This window comes from Pipistrellus kuhlii, unplaced genomic scaffold, assembly GCF_014108245.1.
Source record: "Pipistrellus kuhlii isolate mPipKuh1 unplaced genomic scaffold, mPipKuh1.p scaffold_m20_p_19, whole genome shotgun sequence".
Lineage (NCBI taxonomy): Eukaryota > Metazoa > Chordata > Mammalia > Chiroptera > Vespertilionidae > Pipistrellus > Pipistrellus kuhlii.
In genome coordinates, this window is record NW_023425504.1 from 9,967,745 (window position 1) to 9,983,249 (window position 15,505).

Consider the following 15,505-nt stretch of genomic DNA (forward strand, 5'->3'; position numbering starts at 1 on the left):
CTTTTGAGTATAAAAATAATGAAATATCAATAGTACTGACCTAGTAATGAAGATTTATTGAGAGCCTGCAGCATTCCACAGAATTAGCCCTACCCAGGCCAGAATTGAACATTAATGGTGCCAATATTTTAGAATTCAGCCCTGGCCAGTGTGGCTAAGTTAGTTGGTTGAATTTTGTCCCATGCACCGAGAGATCTCTGGTTTGCCAGGGTTGATCCCCAGTAGGGGGCATGCAGGAGGCAGCCAATGGGTGTTTCTCACATTGATGTTTCTCTCCCTCTCCTTTCCTCTGTTTCTAAAATCAACAAAACATATATATTTTTAAAAATTTATAATTCAGCCCCTTCAGAGATTCAGATTTTATAAATATATAGTTTTTACTATACAATATTGACATGTCATTGTGTGAGCACTTACTACCAGGTACTAAGTTCAGTGCTTTACATGGATTGTCTCATTTAATCCCCATAATCATACAATGTGGGAGATAGGTACAGGTATTATGATTATATCTATTTTATTAGATAAGAAGCATAAGGCTGAGTGGTTAAAGAATAACTTATTTTATAGTAACAGGGCTAGTAAGTGACAGAGTTTAGATCTGAACATACATTTTCTGACCCCAGAATATGAACTTTTAGCCATTATGGTTATGCCACCTCTTGCAAAATAATAAAACACTATACAGTTGTAAGCTGTTGGTAATCTATATAAGACTAATATGCTAAGTGGACATTCACTGACCACCAGGGGGCAAACTCTCAATGCAGGAGCTGCTAATCTGCAGTGACTTGGCAGTGGCAGTTCTCAGGTAATGAACTCCAAACCAGAGAGGAGGGAGCCCAATTCTTCCTGTGACCACACAATTCCACCTTTGGCCTTGGGTTATGTTATTGCTGGGGCACTATCGGGCCCTGAATCTGGTTTACTGCACACTTGTGTTTGTGTTCCACACCCTGTACAACAGCAACTTTGCATAGTACCCTCTCGCACTCTGAGACTCCTCAGGGGATGTTGGAGAGCCAGCTTCAGCCCAATCCCCACAGGCCAGGCTGAGGGACCCTACCTGCCGGAGGAACCCTGCTCACTCCACAGAAGCCCTTTGAGCCAAGGCACTGCCCTAGGTGAGGCCAGCTGAGAGGTACTGCGGGAGGTTGGCTCCAGGCCATGTCCGTCCTATCTTGCCCAGTCCCACCCCACCAGCCACCTTCTAATTAATTTCCTTTCAAACTAGTGATCCGTGAACTACTTCACTCGATTATATATAAAAAAGGCTAAGCGACCATCCAACCATCCGACTGGTAGCTATGATGCTCAATGACCACCAGGGGCAGATGTTCTGACCAGTAGCTATAACACACTCTGACCACAAGAGGGCAGACACTCAGCCCAGGAGCTGCTGAGCTGCAGTGACCTGGCAGTGGTGGTTCTTGGTTCTTGGGTGACACACCCTGGAACCAGAGGAGGGAGCCCTATTCCGTGGTGTGTCACCCAAGAACTCCCCTCTCTCAATTCCGGACCCATCAGAGGATGTTGGAGAGCTGGTTTCAGCCTGATTCCTGCAGGCCAAGCTGAGGGACCCCATATGCCAGATAGGCCCTGCTCACTCTGCAGATGCCCTTAGAGCTGCAGCACAGCCTCAGGTGTGGCTGGCCCACCATGGGAGGTTGGCTCCAGGGCATATCTGGCCCCTCTTGCCCAGTCTCTTTCCCCCCCCCCCCACGCCAGCCATCTTCTAATTAATTTCCTTTCAACGTGCATAAATCTGTGCACTGAGGCACTAGTTTTGTTATAAATTATTTACTTTAAAGCATTGGGTACCTTCCTAAAACTGCAGAGAACCATTTATACTACTGAGAAGGAGCCCCACTAAGATAGTTTTAATTCCATCCCAAGCTTGCTTCTTTTATATCTTGGTTTGTTTTACTATCCCAACATTTATTTAATTGGGAGGACTTATTTTCACAAGTTTCAGTGCTACATTAACAAAGTAAAAATTGGGAAGCTGAAAGTGACAAAGAAAGTATGTGCTGTGGATAAGTGGTGGACATGGAAACTATGGTCAAACAAGAGAGTATCTGGCTGTGGGTGGCCGCCTTACCAATATCACGTGGATGCTCAGCATATAGCCAGTCCTTTTGCTCTTTCCTAAACATTTCTGTGCATATACTGAATGCACAGATCCTTATCTTACTGGGAGCATCCAGAAGGGTTTCTCAGATTCTTCTTTCTGGTACCTTAGTGTTTGGTCATGGAGTATTACTTGTTTTGCCTTATAAGACATTTATAATAAACTCTTCATGTCTGATACTATGACTGCTACCACTCTTCTCCCTCCTCCTCCTCTTCTTTCTGTTCAAGATCATCATCATCATCCTCAGCAGCAAACTTAACAATGTTTGAGAACTTATTGCCTTGCTAAGCAATATGCTAAGCACTTCACAGGCATTTTTCGACAGATTGTTCATTCATCCATTTAATGAATATTAATGAAAATATTCTTTGTTCCACACACTGATAATAGACACAGACTATTTATCCCTTCTGTTAGTCTAATGGCATAAAACATGGAATATATAATTATAAACTATGGAAAGTTCTATGAAAGAAAGATACACGGGACTATGAAATGTGAATGGTGCTATTTAATTTAATTCTTCAATAACCCTGTGAAGTTAGTGAATAACATTATCCTCTATTTTACAGGTGATAAAACTGAAGTTCAGAGACGTTAAGTGATTTGCCCATAGTATTACAGCTAGTACATAGGCTGAGTAGACATTTAAATCCATACTGGTTAGATTCCAAAGCTCACACTCTTAACTGCTGTACTTTATTGCCTCTCCAATGCGTAAAGTGTATATATAGCCATTAATTCTAACCCTATATATTTGGGTTCTGGCTTCATCTGAAATATGTGGAGCTGCCATTGTTTCCAATTAGTTGTGGCCATGGTTTGGTGCATTTGTTCAAAGAAAGTGTGCATGCAATGCAGAGGTCACGTGCCCTAGGCCTTGTGGATGTGCGCATTGTATAAATAATAATGGCATTCCAAAAAAAGCTGGGATTCATTGGAGCCACCACATTTGTTTTCCATTAGCTTATGCTACTCAAATACAAACAGTAAAGCATGTATTTACATTGCCATGGACATGGGAAGCTGGGCCCCCAAAGTATTCTTTGCGGGTTGTATAAAGCTGAGCATCCAGATAGTTCAAAATCAGTTTTGTAAGCCCAGCTTAATAGCTTTAAAATGTAATTGGGAGTCCAGATATTTTTTAAATGCCTAGAGAGATTTATGGGAGTAGCCAAAAGAGACAAAACCAGCTAATTCTTCAAAATGCCTACCAAGCCCTATATTTGCAGTATCTATTTTGTTACTTATCTTTTATGTTTAAAATGCTAAAGAGTTTAAAGTCAAGAAAATTCTTAGCCATGTAGCAGAAGTAATGGAATTTTCCATCCTATTCTAACTAGTTGTCTGAATCTTTTCAAAACAAATCCATTTATGATTAGATAGGTTGTTAAGACACAGTAGATAGCAAGGCTGAGGAAAACAAGCAGGAGGCATCAAATGTCATTATCTCTCCCACCTAATAAATAAAAAATGGCCGTCCATTCAAGGTATAGCTCGTAGGTAGAATCTGAAAAATTGAGATTGAACTGGAAATTATCTCAGGTAAAGACAGTCAGGATGGCAAAAATATGAAATGAAAGCCCCATTAGTTGATGCCTTTACCTAAGACAGCATGTTTTTCTTGAAAATCTCTGTTCTTTGGAGCAGAATACTTTATTTTTAATGAGGTCTCTATCACTTACACACTGACTTGATCAAGTCATGTCCCCTCTTTGAGCCTCAGTAACCTTCCTTGATGTGGAAAATGGGGATGGCAGTTTTCCCTGTTACACAAATTGGCAATGAAGATTCAAGGATTACGTGAGAGAACATATGTTAAGCCCTAGCACAATGTGTGGCTGATAAGGTTCATATCTTTGCAATCAAGATAATTTCAAGAGGCACATTATTTATACCATATAGACAGGTCAAGAATTATTGCTCTCACTGGTCTAATTTCAGCATATTTGATCCCCCTAAGAACAACCAGTGTGTCCTTTGATCTTTGTTCTTCTGTCAACCAACCATGAAAAGAACTTTGTAAAAATCACATTGTTCCATGAAGCAGAGCTCTTTTGTTATCTTAGTTATTATGGTTTTAAGAACATGAAATTGCTAAAACTAAAGAGCCTTTTTTCCTCTTACACTGTAGTTCTAATTTTTGTGTTTATTCCAGACTTTTTGTTTCCTTTTATTATACAACCATGAATACCTGCCTCAAAACTAACTTCAAATATTTCCCTTTCTAATCAAAGTCAATTACCTGTACACCCAAGAATCTTCATTAACTCCAAAGACATGATATTCATATTTACCAGTAAGCGAAAAGGAAATAATTAGGCTGCATTTATTTTTTGAAAAGTGGTTTGAAGTGTTTGTAATAAGTATCGTGACACACATGGGGCTAAGGTGACTCTTGTCCAGAGATAGTTTCAGAGGGTTTCTGGGAAGTGGAATAACACTGCAGTAGTCTTTCTTATTAGTGTGGTCTGTGATTTGCTCATGATAAGATGGAGGAGTATATTAGTTAAAAATGCAGATTTGTGTGTTTCACAGCAGACCTACTAAATCATAACCTCTGTGGGTGGGTCAAGGTTCTTGAGTTTTTAAAAATCATCCTTATGAAATTAGAGACTCACTCCCATGGTCTATAAAAATGTACATACCCTTTGGTCCAATAATTCTACTAATGGGAAACTAAGGAAATAATCCAAAATATAGAAAAAGTCATGTGAATGCTCCTGATACTCCATTTTTATTTATAGAAACAAAAGAACTAGGAACAATATAAATATTAAATATTCAGAGAATGGTTAAATAAATTTCAGTAGATTCATTAATTGTACTGCACTAAGTGTTTTTATCAGATTTAAAATTTTAAAATTATCACATTTCTTCATTACAATAATTCTGAGGCAGGCATTATTTCCCTCATTTTACAGATGAGAACATTGAGGTTTAGGGAAATTAAACAGCAAAGTTAATAAGTGGGGGGAAGGTTAATAAGTGGAAAACCCAGAATTCCAAACTCGGTCAGTTTTATTTTAAAGTTCAAATTCAAAAAAAGAAAAAACCCACACAAAAATTCACCAACTTTTGAAAATATAAATGTTTATTAAAGTTTAAGAACTAGGTTTTTCCCTTATGTCTCTTTTTTTTCACCTTTTTATATTATATTGATACATATAATTAACATATTGAATTATAATATAAAATAAAAATTTATGGCATATTTAAGCAACTGTAATATTCTCATGTGGCTCAAACAGTGTTGCAAGGAGAGGAGTACATACAGAAAAAGCTGGACCATGAAAGTCCTTCCCATAAGGAGTGCTGAACAATGTGTAGCAGAAATGACAGTTTATACAAGGGTTGTGGGGGTAGGGTTGTGAAATAATCAGACCTGTGTTTTAATAAGATAGTTTACATTGATAATAATTATTCTGAGCCTTGGCTTTTAAAAAGCTAATAGGATAGTGTCCTTTGAAAATGGCAAACAGTTAATCAAAAGCACTAGGCCCCTAAAGTTACCTGATTTGGTGTGCAAGACCCTCATAACTTTCTTTTTATAAAGTGAGTGTTCAGTCTGGAAGACATTGTAAAGAGTGAGAGAGGGAACAAAAAGGTCAATATTGTGAATTGTAATTAGCTGATTTGATTTCTGTTTCAAATTCCAGGCTGTATTAAATTCACAGTCCTTGCTGACGATTTCTCATCTCTCAGAGATTATCCTCCTTTCAGCATTCTGGAGCTTCAGAGTGTTCTTTAAGACTTAAACTAACAATAGCTTTCTAGTTTGGGATTTGTTTTGTCAATGTGTGAGGGTTAGGTTCATCAGCAGATGTCTGTGTAAAATACATTGAAAGTATACTATAATCCTTCTTCAATGCTAAAGTTGTCTCCAAAATGAGAGTAATTTAAGAACTAAAAAAGTTATCTCAATGGCAAAGTTTTAAAGTTTTTTTAATTGACCTTAAAAAAAACAAAACTGGACTACCAGAGAATACTGAGGGCATTGTACACAAGGTTGGAAAATAGCCTTTATAGATTAGCTACAGATCTTAGCCAGGGTCATCCAAAAGGATTTAGCTATTCATTCACAAGTTCTTGTATAATTAATCTGTGCTTTGGCTTTCTCATTTTTCATGAGTTTGTGGAAGAAGCTTTTAAACAATTAAAGATACCATGCCACTTTACTTTGCTTCAGTTCAATAGCACATTTGTTGAGTACCTACTGTGTTCAAGACATTGCTTTAAATGCTATGGGGTTAAAAGATAAATAAGACAAAGCCCCCGGCAACTCAATTTGGTGGTAGAGCAAAGTTACATGTATAAATAATGCTAGGTTGCACACATAAAGGGATATTTAGGAGGTTACAGATAAAGGGAGCAGTGGTGGAAGAGGGGAAGGGAGAAGTATAATGACCATCTGTGGTAGGCAGGAAGGCTTTACTAAGGAAATGACATTTGAATTTGGCTAGAAAGAATGTAGTGTTTTCAATAGACCAAAATGAAAACAGCTCTGATTAAGTGCTCAATTAATGTTTGCTAAAGGGATTAATGAAAGGCACAGGTGTGAGATGTGCTTGAGAAATTGTAAGTTCACTAATATATATCTAACCACAAATCCCCTTATGTGAACAGTTCTAATTCAGGTAATCCAAGACATATACAAAGGATGTATTTTTAAAGATTAGCCTAAAAATGTTTATGTCAAAAGCATTTTTCTCATAAGAAATGATGGTAAAGGAGGAGATTAGGATGTTTTGGTCAACTGAAGTGATATTGTAGTCTAATTTAGTGGTACTCAAAGAATGGTTTATAGACTTTGGTAATCCATGAAACCCAAGGATTCACAAGGTAAAAATTTTTAAATTTCTCAGTTATAATTTCTAAGATAGTAAATGCCAATAGTTGCCCTATATAATAAAGGGATAATATACAAATTGACCCTCACACCCTCACACAAGATGGCCATCCCCATGTGGTCACAAGATGGCCGCCACAAGATGGCCAGCAGGTGAGGGCAGTTGTAAGTGATCAGGCCAGCAAGGGAGTGCAGTTAGGGGCGGCCAGGCCTGCAGGGGTGGGAGGGCAGTTAGGTGAGACTAGACCTGCAAGAGAGGGCAGTTAGGGGCAACCAGGCCAGCAGGGGAGGGCAGTTGGGGGCAGGGGAGCAGTTAGGTGACAATCATGCTGGCAGGAGAGTAGTTAGGGGATTATCAGGCTGGCAGGCAGAAGCAGTTAAGGGCAATCAGGCAGGCAGGTGAGCAGTTGTGAGAGGAATGTCCAACCGCCAGTTTAGGCCCAAGGGGTCCCGGATTGGAGAGGGTGGGCTGAGGGACTCCCCCCCACACACACACAGTGCATGAATTTTGTGCACCAGGCTTCTAGTAACTTATATAAACAAAAGTTCTCTTGGATTCCCAATAAGAGTATAAAGGGGTCCTGACTACACCAAAAAGTTTGAGAACCACTAGTCTATCTTATCCTAGCCTATGTGTCTATAGTATACATTTAGATTTGTAGAATGAATGGTAGAGGATGGGGGAGGGTTAGAGAAGGGATACATTAGAACAGAAGGGTGGAGATGATGCTGGAGTAGCAGATGGTGGGTGGGTTGGCTTCTCTGACACCATTAGAGGTTGTTGGGCAGAAAAGAACTATTTGGACTTTTTCTTTCTTCGCTTAAAAAAAGTAATAAACCTGCAGAGTCAAATTTCTCTAGTATGTATCTTGTTCCAGATTGATACTGGTATAGCAGTTAAATCACAAGCAGAGAACATAAAGTTTTTTTTTGTTTTTTCAGCATCAATCAACATAGATAATTATCAATAAGATCAGAAAAAACAAGACATTCCTGTATATGCAATATTTTTTTCTGGATACCTCTTCCTCAATGAAAAAAATCTTAGTTTCAGTACATCTAACACTTTTTGTTGGCTGTTATTTAAAAATAGGAGGTAATGCCCAGCCAGTGTTGCTGGGTGATTGAGCATAGACCCATGAACCAGAATGTCATGGTTTGATTGCTGTCAGGGCACATGCCTAAATTGAGGCCTCAATCCCCAGTATGTGGCATCCAGCAGGCAGCAGATCGATGATTCTCTCTGATAATTGATGTTACGATTTCTCTCTCCCTCTCCATCTCTGAAGTTAATAAAATTTTTAAATATAAATAGGAAGTGAAACTGAAATGTAGGACTAAAAAGGGGTGTGTGGCAGAAGCTAGGACAGAAATGGAGGCTATTGGAATACAGCCTTAGAGAGAAATGATGAGGAAGAATAAAATGGAGTCTGAGAACTGCCCTCAGAAACCACTCAGGCTGTGAGTTTGGCTTCGGGGTCAGCAGAAAGACTTTTGGGAAGTGGGAGTCACAGTAACATAAGAAAGACATTGACAATGTGTCTGAAAAGCCAGACACTGAAGAGCAAAACAGACATCCCTTCAAATGGGCATATTTTATCTACAAAAAAAGCAAAATGAATTTCAAAGCATCTTACTGAAATGATGCAAGAAGGATATATTTTAAAAGTTTTTCTAGTGACCAAGGCATGGTACATGGCAATTAATTGTAAGTATTTATTCAAAGTGTATATAAAATTCAATACTATCTTCTTCTTTTGATGGAAAGCATTTGTTGTTTTAACTTAGTAATTGTAAGTATAGTTTTAAGGGGGCTTTCATAGGCATCTTTTCTGTTTTTGGTATCCTCTGAACATATAAATATGCTTTGCCTATGTTGTGTTAATTTCCTCATTGGTTAGTTCTCCTACCATGGAGGCTTTCAGAAACTTAAATACCATGGTATTGAAAGTTTTGATGCAAAATACACTCTGGTGTTAGAGAAGTTGATGAGTAGAGAATCATAAGAAATGCCATAGAAAGTATGAAACTCCAAAGCATATAAGCAGTTTACATTTATTTCAATTTGAAATTGATTTTTAAAAGCTTCTGTGTAACTCATTCAGCATATTGAATGCATTCTGTTAATAACACAGTTTTAGACCTACCAAAGAAATATGAAGAGCTGCTACATTTCTCTGTTTTCTTTCAGCTCCTGAGAACCATGTCTATGCCCAAAGGTAGAGTTGTGGAAAAGAACCTTGATGAAGAAGGGCTTGAAAGTGGAGACTGCGGTGATGATGAAGATGAGTGCATTGGAGCCTCTGGCGATGGAATGATGAAAATGAAGAATCAACTCCGCTTCCTTGCTGGTAATTGATTAAGGCCATCTCCAATCTGAGCTAAAATGGTGATGCTTGGGAATTAAAAAAACAATTGAATCTGCCCTCTGTAACTCCCCTAAAATCCCTGTAACACAATGCCATTAACTCTTCAAGGAAAGACAATATTCTAGAAAATGAAGTTTTCAGGTAATCTTTTTTAAATCTCTGACCTAGGTAGATTAAAATGGTAACTTAATGTTTTCTATGATCTAAAATGAACTGACATAATCAATTGACTATTTCCCATTGGACATTTCCTTGGTTCTTTCCCATTATAAAACAAACGCAATATCGGGAGTCTATGGAAAACAAATGATGGGATAACTTTCTTAAAGAAGAGACATCACTTGACCCTCTCTTCTGAGAACACCATATTTGTTTTGTTTTCTTACTAGTAATCTAACATAGGTTGGCTATAACACTTAACTTCAAAGCTTCATAAAAATGACAGTGATGGAAAAAAATTAAATGAAGCTGCTGGGGTCAAGAAGGCAAAACAACAGCAACAAAAACAAAAAAAGCCCTCATGTTTGTATTCATTTTCCCGGTTTACAGGGTACTCTTATATGGATAGGTGTGCTTGTTTCCATTTTACAGATAAGAAAAGTGGGACTCAAAGAAGAAATGAGGTTTATCTAAGTGGAATAACTGGAAATATAATTTGGCTCTTCCCTCTTCAGTGCACAGACTTCTCCTTGAAATCCTACCACCCATTGCCTCTAATATCCTTCTCCTCTTCCTCCTTTAGCATCTTTCCTGCACTAGTTTTTCCTAATCCTACTCTAAAACTGGTATTATCCAGAGGTCTCTACTTAAGCCTCCGTCTTTTCTCTCTTCTCCAGAAAAAAAGACAGATCTCATTCATTTTGGTTCTTTTAATTATTTCACTTTTTTGGCAAATTAAAAGAAGTATATAACATGAAATTTGTCCTCCAAAGTAATTTTTAAGTGTACAGTATAATATTGTAATTATATCTAAACTAAAGGCTCAGTGTATGAAATTCATGCACTGGTAGGGTCCCTAGTGGCTGCTGGCTGCCGGCAGGTACTCCCTCTCTTCCCCTGGCTAGCCTCATCCCTGCCCCCTGGTCAAACTCCCAGAAGAACTCTGGTCGAAGGGACAATTTGCATACTATATTTTTATTATATAGGATTATACAATAGATCTCTAGTTGTTTCATTTTGTATTACTGAAATTCTAAGGTTATTGAATAGTAACTTCCCTTTTCTCACCTCCTTCAATCTCTGGCATCACCATTTTACTTTTTGCTTCTATGAATTTGTCTACTCTGAGTATCTCATCAAAGTGGACTCAGAAAAAAAAAAAAAAAAAGAGTGGGCTTCTGTGATATATGCCCTTCTGTGACTGGCTTATTTCACTAAGCATGTCCTTACTATTCATCCATGATACAGTGTATGATAAGATTTCCTTTTTTAAGTTTGAATGATGTTCCATTATATGCATGTACCATAATTTTTTCATCCACTGATCCACTGATGGACATTGAAGTTGTTTTCACCTCTGGCTCTTGTGGGTAATGCTTCAATGAACATTATTTAACTATTATATCAGTAGGGAGACAACTCAAATTCATTAACCTCCCATCTTAACTGCTCCACTGAGCTATTATCTCACATCTTTAACTGCTTCCTAGTAATTTCTACCTAGCTTTCCCACCTTTATCCCCAATTCAATGTGTCACAAATCAAATTTATCAACAGATGGTCCAAAACTGGCTACTCTCTTAATATATTTATTTTTAAAATATCACTACCATTCTTCTGGTCACTGAGACTTAAAACTGTCATCTTTGACTCTTTCTTCTACTTTGCCCTTCATATACAATTGGGCCCCTAACCCCTGTATATTATTGGTAATTTTTTTCTGTTTCTGTCACTGCTTCCCTTCTATTCTACCCTCCTGTATATTCTATTTCAATCACATTTTAAGTGTTCTCCAGTTTTCTAAGCTAAGGCAAGAGTATTGAGAGCCTTACACTAGCATATTAGAGAACAAATAATCACAGAACCAGACAGAAGATTCCACCGAATTCTTCTTATACAACTGTCAGATAATCTTTCTAAAGCATTTCCTACCTCTCCTAGCTCAGCTGTCTTCATCTTATCTCAGTTGCCTAGAGGACAAGGCTCAAACTCCTTAGCAGAGTTCTGAGGGTATACTAGTCTAGCCTAAACTATGCTTTTGGCTTCATTTCCCAAATCTTGCCCACAAGAGCCATCTATGTTGGCAGAAACAACCATACTCATGCCCCATGAGCCCTGTAAACATACTGTTTTTGCTTCTGTCTTCATTCCATTGTCCATTTGTATATCTATATGACTACCCCTTTTTTATTCCTTCACAAATTATACCCATACCTCAAAGTGCATTTCAAGTATGATTCAGTGAAAAAAATAGGTTTAGCAGTAGAGCTAACTTGTTTTTATTTCTGGCCTATTTCTTATGAGCTAGCAGGACTTAGGACAAGTGTCCTTAGCCTCCTCTCTAAGTCTCCATTTCCTCATCCATCAAATGTGGATCATAGGACTATTGCAAGATTAAAGAAGTAAACTTTGTAAAGCATCTAGCCCAGTATTTAGCACATACTAGGTGGTCCTTAATTATTACTTTTCTTGTATGAAATCTTTTTCTCCTATCCCAGTCTATAGTCATCTTCATCCTTTGAATCACTAAAATAAATTCTGCCAGTGCTTTCAAAAAATAGACTGCAATGGCTCCCAAGTTCCATTCCTAGGGCATAACATGACTCAGAGCCTGTCATCTTATAAGAATAATATTGAATAAACATAAGTGATAATAGGAGTAATATTTATTGGACATTTACCACAGTGCTCTACGCACTGTGCCAGAACTTTATATGCATTATCTCATATCATTTTTACACCTTCATGAACTAGGGGTTATTATTATTCCCACTTTACAGATGAGAAATTTTAAAATTTTATACCAGAATAAGTAGAGTATAAAATTTATCCCCAATTACTAGGAAGCAGTTAAAGATGTGAGATAATAGCTTAAGGTCATGCAGTCTTTAAGGGTAGAGCCAGGATTCAGAGCCAGTCAGTGAGCTCTTTGAACAATTCTACTCTAATTCTTCTTCTGATCATCGATACAATCATACAAGACTTAAATCTTTGCATTTTGCTACCCATAAAATATTTTCATTTTCTAAAGGTTGTTCAGATGATTCACCAAAATATTAATTGGTCCCAGCATTGATACCTAGGACACAATACCATTCATACTTTTCCAGGAAAAGTCCCTGCTTTCCTATCTATAAGATACTTCTCTATCAATTTCAAAACACCAAGCCACAATTCCATGGGTGACTTAATTTTTAAAACATTGTTTGGTGTAGGACCTTGTCAAGGGCCTTTTCAAAATCTAAATAGATTACATGTATTGGTTTTCCTTTGTCCACATGCACATTTATTCTCTCAAGGAATTCTAGTCAATTAGTTAGGCTTGATTAAACTTAAGTGTTTTGTAAACTGTAAAACATGACACAAATGGTTAATTTAATTCACAGAAAAAATAATGTTTTACTCCCAATAGGTTACACTTGCCTAACAAGTTCAGTGATCTTACCAGCCTGGATTCCTTGGTTCCCCTTTGAAATTTTTCTCTTGGAGAGAAGATTTGTTGGCAATTTTCCAGGCTTATGACACATCACCTATTTGGAATGACAGGCTATACACTTTGGTCAGCTATTAAACAATTTTACTTGAAATCTGAGTAGATGCCACCTGGTGCTGGTGATTCATCAACATCTATTTAGTCAACCAGGCTTGGAACACTATGTTAATTTACCATCATCTCATTTTGAATTCCAAATCTTCCTCCAAAGGCAATTTGGGAATGAAAAACAAAGCTCAGAGAATGTTCTGACTCTCTTGTCCCTTTTGTCCCTGAACAGACCTTCTGTAACATAACCAACAAGTGGTCCTACTGGCTGGCTTCCCTGGCTCAGTTCTTCCCTTCTTTTGATGCATGGATGAAGTGCAGGACACCTAGTTTCTATACCTGGCTTTGCTTCTAACTCCTATATGTCCTAGGTCAATCCCCTTCCTCTTTTTAGAAATACGTTTCTCCATTTGTAAAATAGAATGCCCAAACAATTTTTGCAGTCCATACTAGTCGCAGTATTATGTACATTTATTTGGTTCTAGTCCCTGGCAAGGTACTTATTGGAGTCTTTGAGCGACATCTTTTGAGTTTTCTTCTAACCTTGCAGGTTCCCAGTTTTCTTCTTCTGAGCTATTTCCACTTTCAAAAATGTTTCGTTTTCCCTACTTTTGCTCCTTTGACTTTTTCAATCTAGCAAGCCAGGCTTGTTACCAAGGACTAACTACACCTGCTCCTCAGCACACTTGTACACCAGGATGCTAATAAGTTCTGAGCAGTTTCCACACTTTCTGGGCTATACTCACTTTTAAAACTATTCATCCAAAGCTTCCAAAATGCTTTCTTTTTCTATAACTTTTATTTCTAAATTTAACACAAAGTTCTTATTTAAGGTTTTCTCTAAGTTGCTGAATTTCATCGTTGGTGAGATGACTATGACATGATGTCATATAACTATAAACAGTTATAGTTTAACCTAATGCATTTTCCTTTTGGTGAGTTGCTTCACCTCCCTCAACTCGTTTCACAGGGTTGTGGTGATTAAATAAAATAATCCATGCAAAGTATTTGGCACATAACTGGCACCTAGAAAGCACTCAAAACATATATACTATTTAAGCTATTGGTTTGTTGCTACTGTTGCTGCTGCTGCTAACCTTTGGGAGCTTAAAGAGTCTGAAGATGTAGATTAGAATTGCCTTGTTTTTTGTTTGTTTAAGACCTGTGACACTCCATTAAAACTAGATAACCAACAATCCTGTTGCTCCATGTGGAGTCCATGGACCAATAGAATCTGTATCACCTGGGAGTTTGTTAAAAATACAAAATCTTGAGGGGAAAAAAAATCTTGGGCACAATCCCAGACCTACTAAATCAGAAGGTCATGTTAGGAAGATCCCTAGAGGATCTGTTTGCAGCTTTTACCACCTTCTAATTGAGCACTTAGGCATTTAGGCTTAACATTCCAAACATCTAAAAATCCACGAAACAATCACACAGTGAGCTAAGAATTCTAGGAAGTATAAAATGGGTGCAAAGCCCAGTCATCTATTAATATATGATAGGTTAGGAAAGTTGGATTCCAGCCCTAGTACATTTACTAACCATGGGACCTTGAGCAGGTTATATAGCTGCTCTGAGCCTCTGTTTCTCCATCTGTAAAATGGCGGAATCATCCTTGCCTACCTCAATAAATTACTGTGAAAATTAAATATGATAATGAATGTGAAAGTACTTTATAACCTGTTAAGCTCTACCAATATTTATAACATCCAGAAGACTATTATTATTATTCTAAAAATCTCTATAGCTCTTGGGCTTTCTCACATCTCTTATTCAGCGCATATTTTCTGGAGTGATTAAGTTTAGTCCAAAAGGTATGAGACGTTTTTGCACTGAACACCCATTTTAAGATTCCCTTCCAAAGACAGATAATCTATGATGGACTTAGTGAAATAAGCTATCGTGTTGCCAGTATACCATCAGCACTGTTCCTAGTTATTGGCCTTGTGGAAGCTCTTACTGTGAGCTATTTGGAAAACTGCCTAATCTCAATGCTTTGGCCTCAGCTGCTCCCCTGAGAAGCTATGCAAGTCTAGCCAGGTGTTCCTGGCCAAGACATGATGACTAACTATCTAAAGCATCTGCCCCGTCTCCACCAAGTCCCCACTCTCACCCACACAAACACACACACATACATGGGAGTATGCATCCACATATGTGCATGCACGCATATAGGTATGCACACCTGCTATTGGAAACACAATTGAAACACATGCTCACAAATCAACTCACAGCAACAACAACAACAAAAACACACCACTTATCTTAGAGACATCTGCATTACCACTCCCTCACTCCTTATTCTCCCTAGGCCTGTTCTTGCTCCAGCTTGCACTATTCTTTGGGTATAGACAGAACATTCTGGTGAGCCTAATGTTTTGATAACCGAGAGTCATAAAATATAAAAAAAGATAGTCTTGGCTTAAGCTGGGTCAAAGACAGGACAACGT

General features: G+C 37.9%; 1 protein-coding gene across 1 annotated transcript in view; it reads left to right on the forward strand.

Moving 5' to 3' along the window:
- Positions 1 to 15,505, forward strand: part of GPC3 (glypican 3) — a 338,830-nt gene that overhangs the window by 285,863 nt on the left and 37,462 nt on the right. The window contains exon 7 of the mRNA XM_036443491.2: positions 9,175 to 9,334. Within this exon, the coding sequence (XP_036299384.1) occupies positions 9,175 to 9,334 (160 nt within the window). The remainder of the gene's footprint in view (positions 1 to 9,174; positions 9,335 to 15,505) is intronic.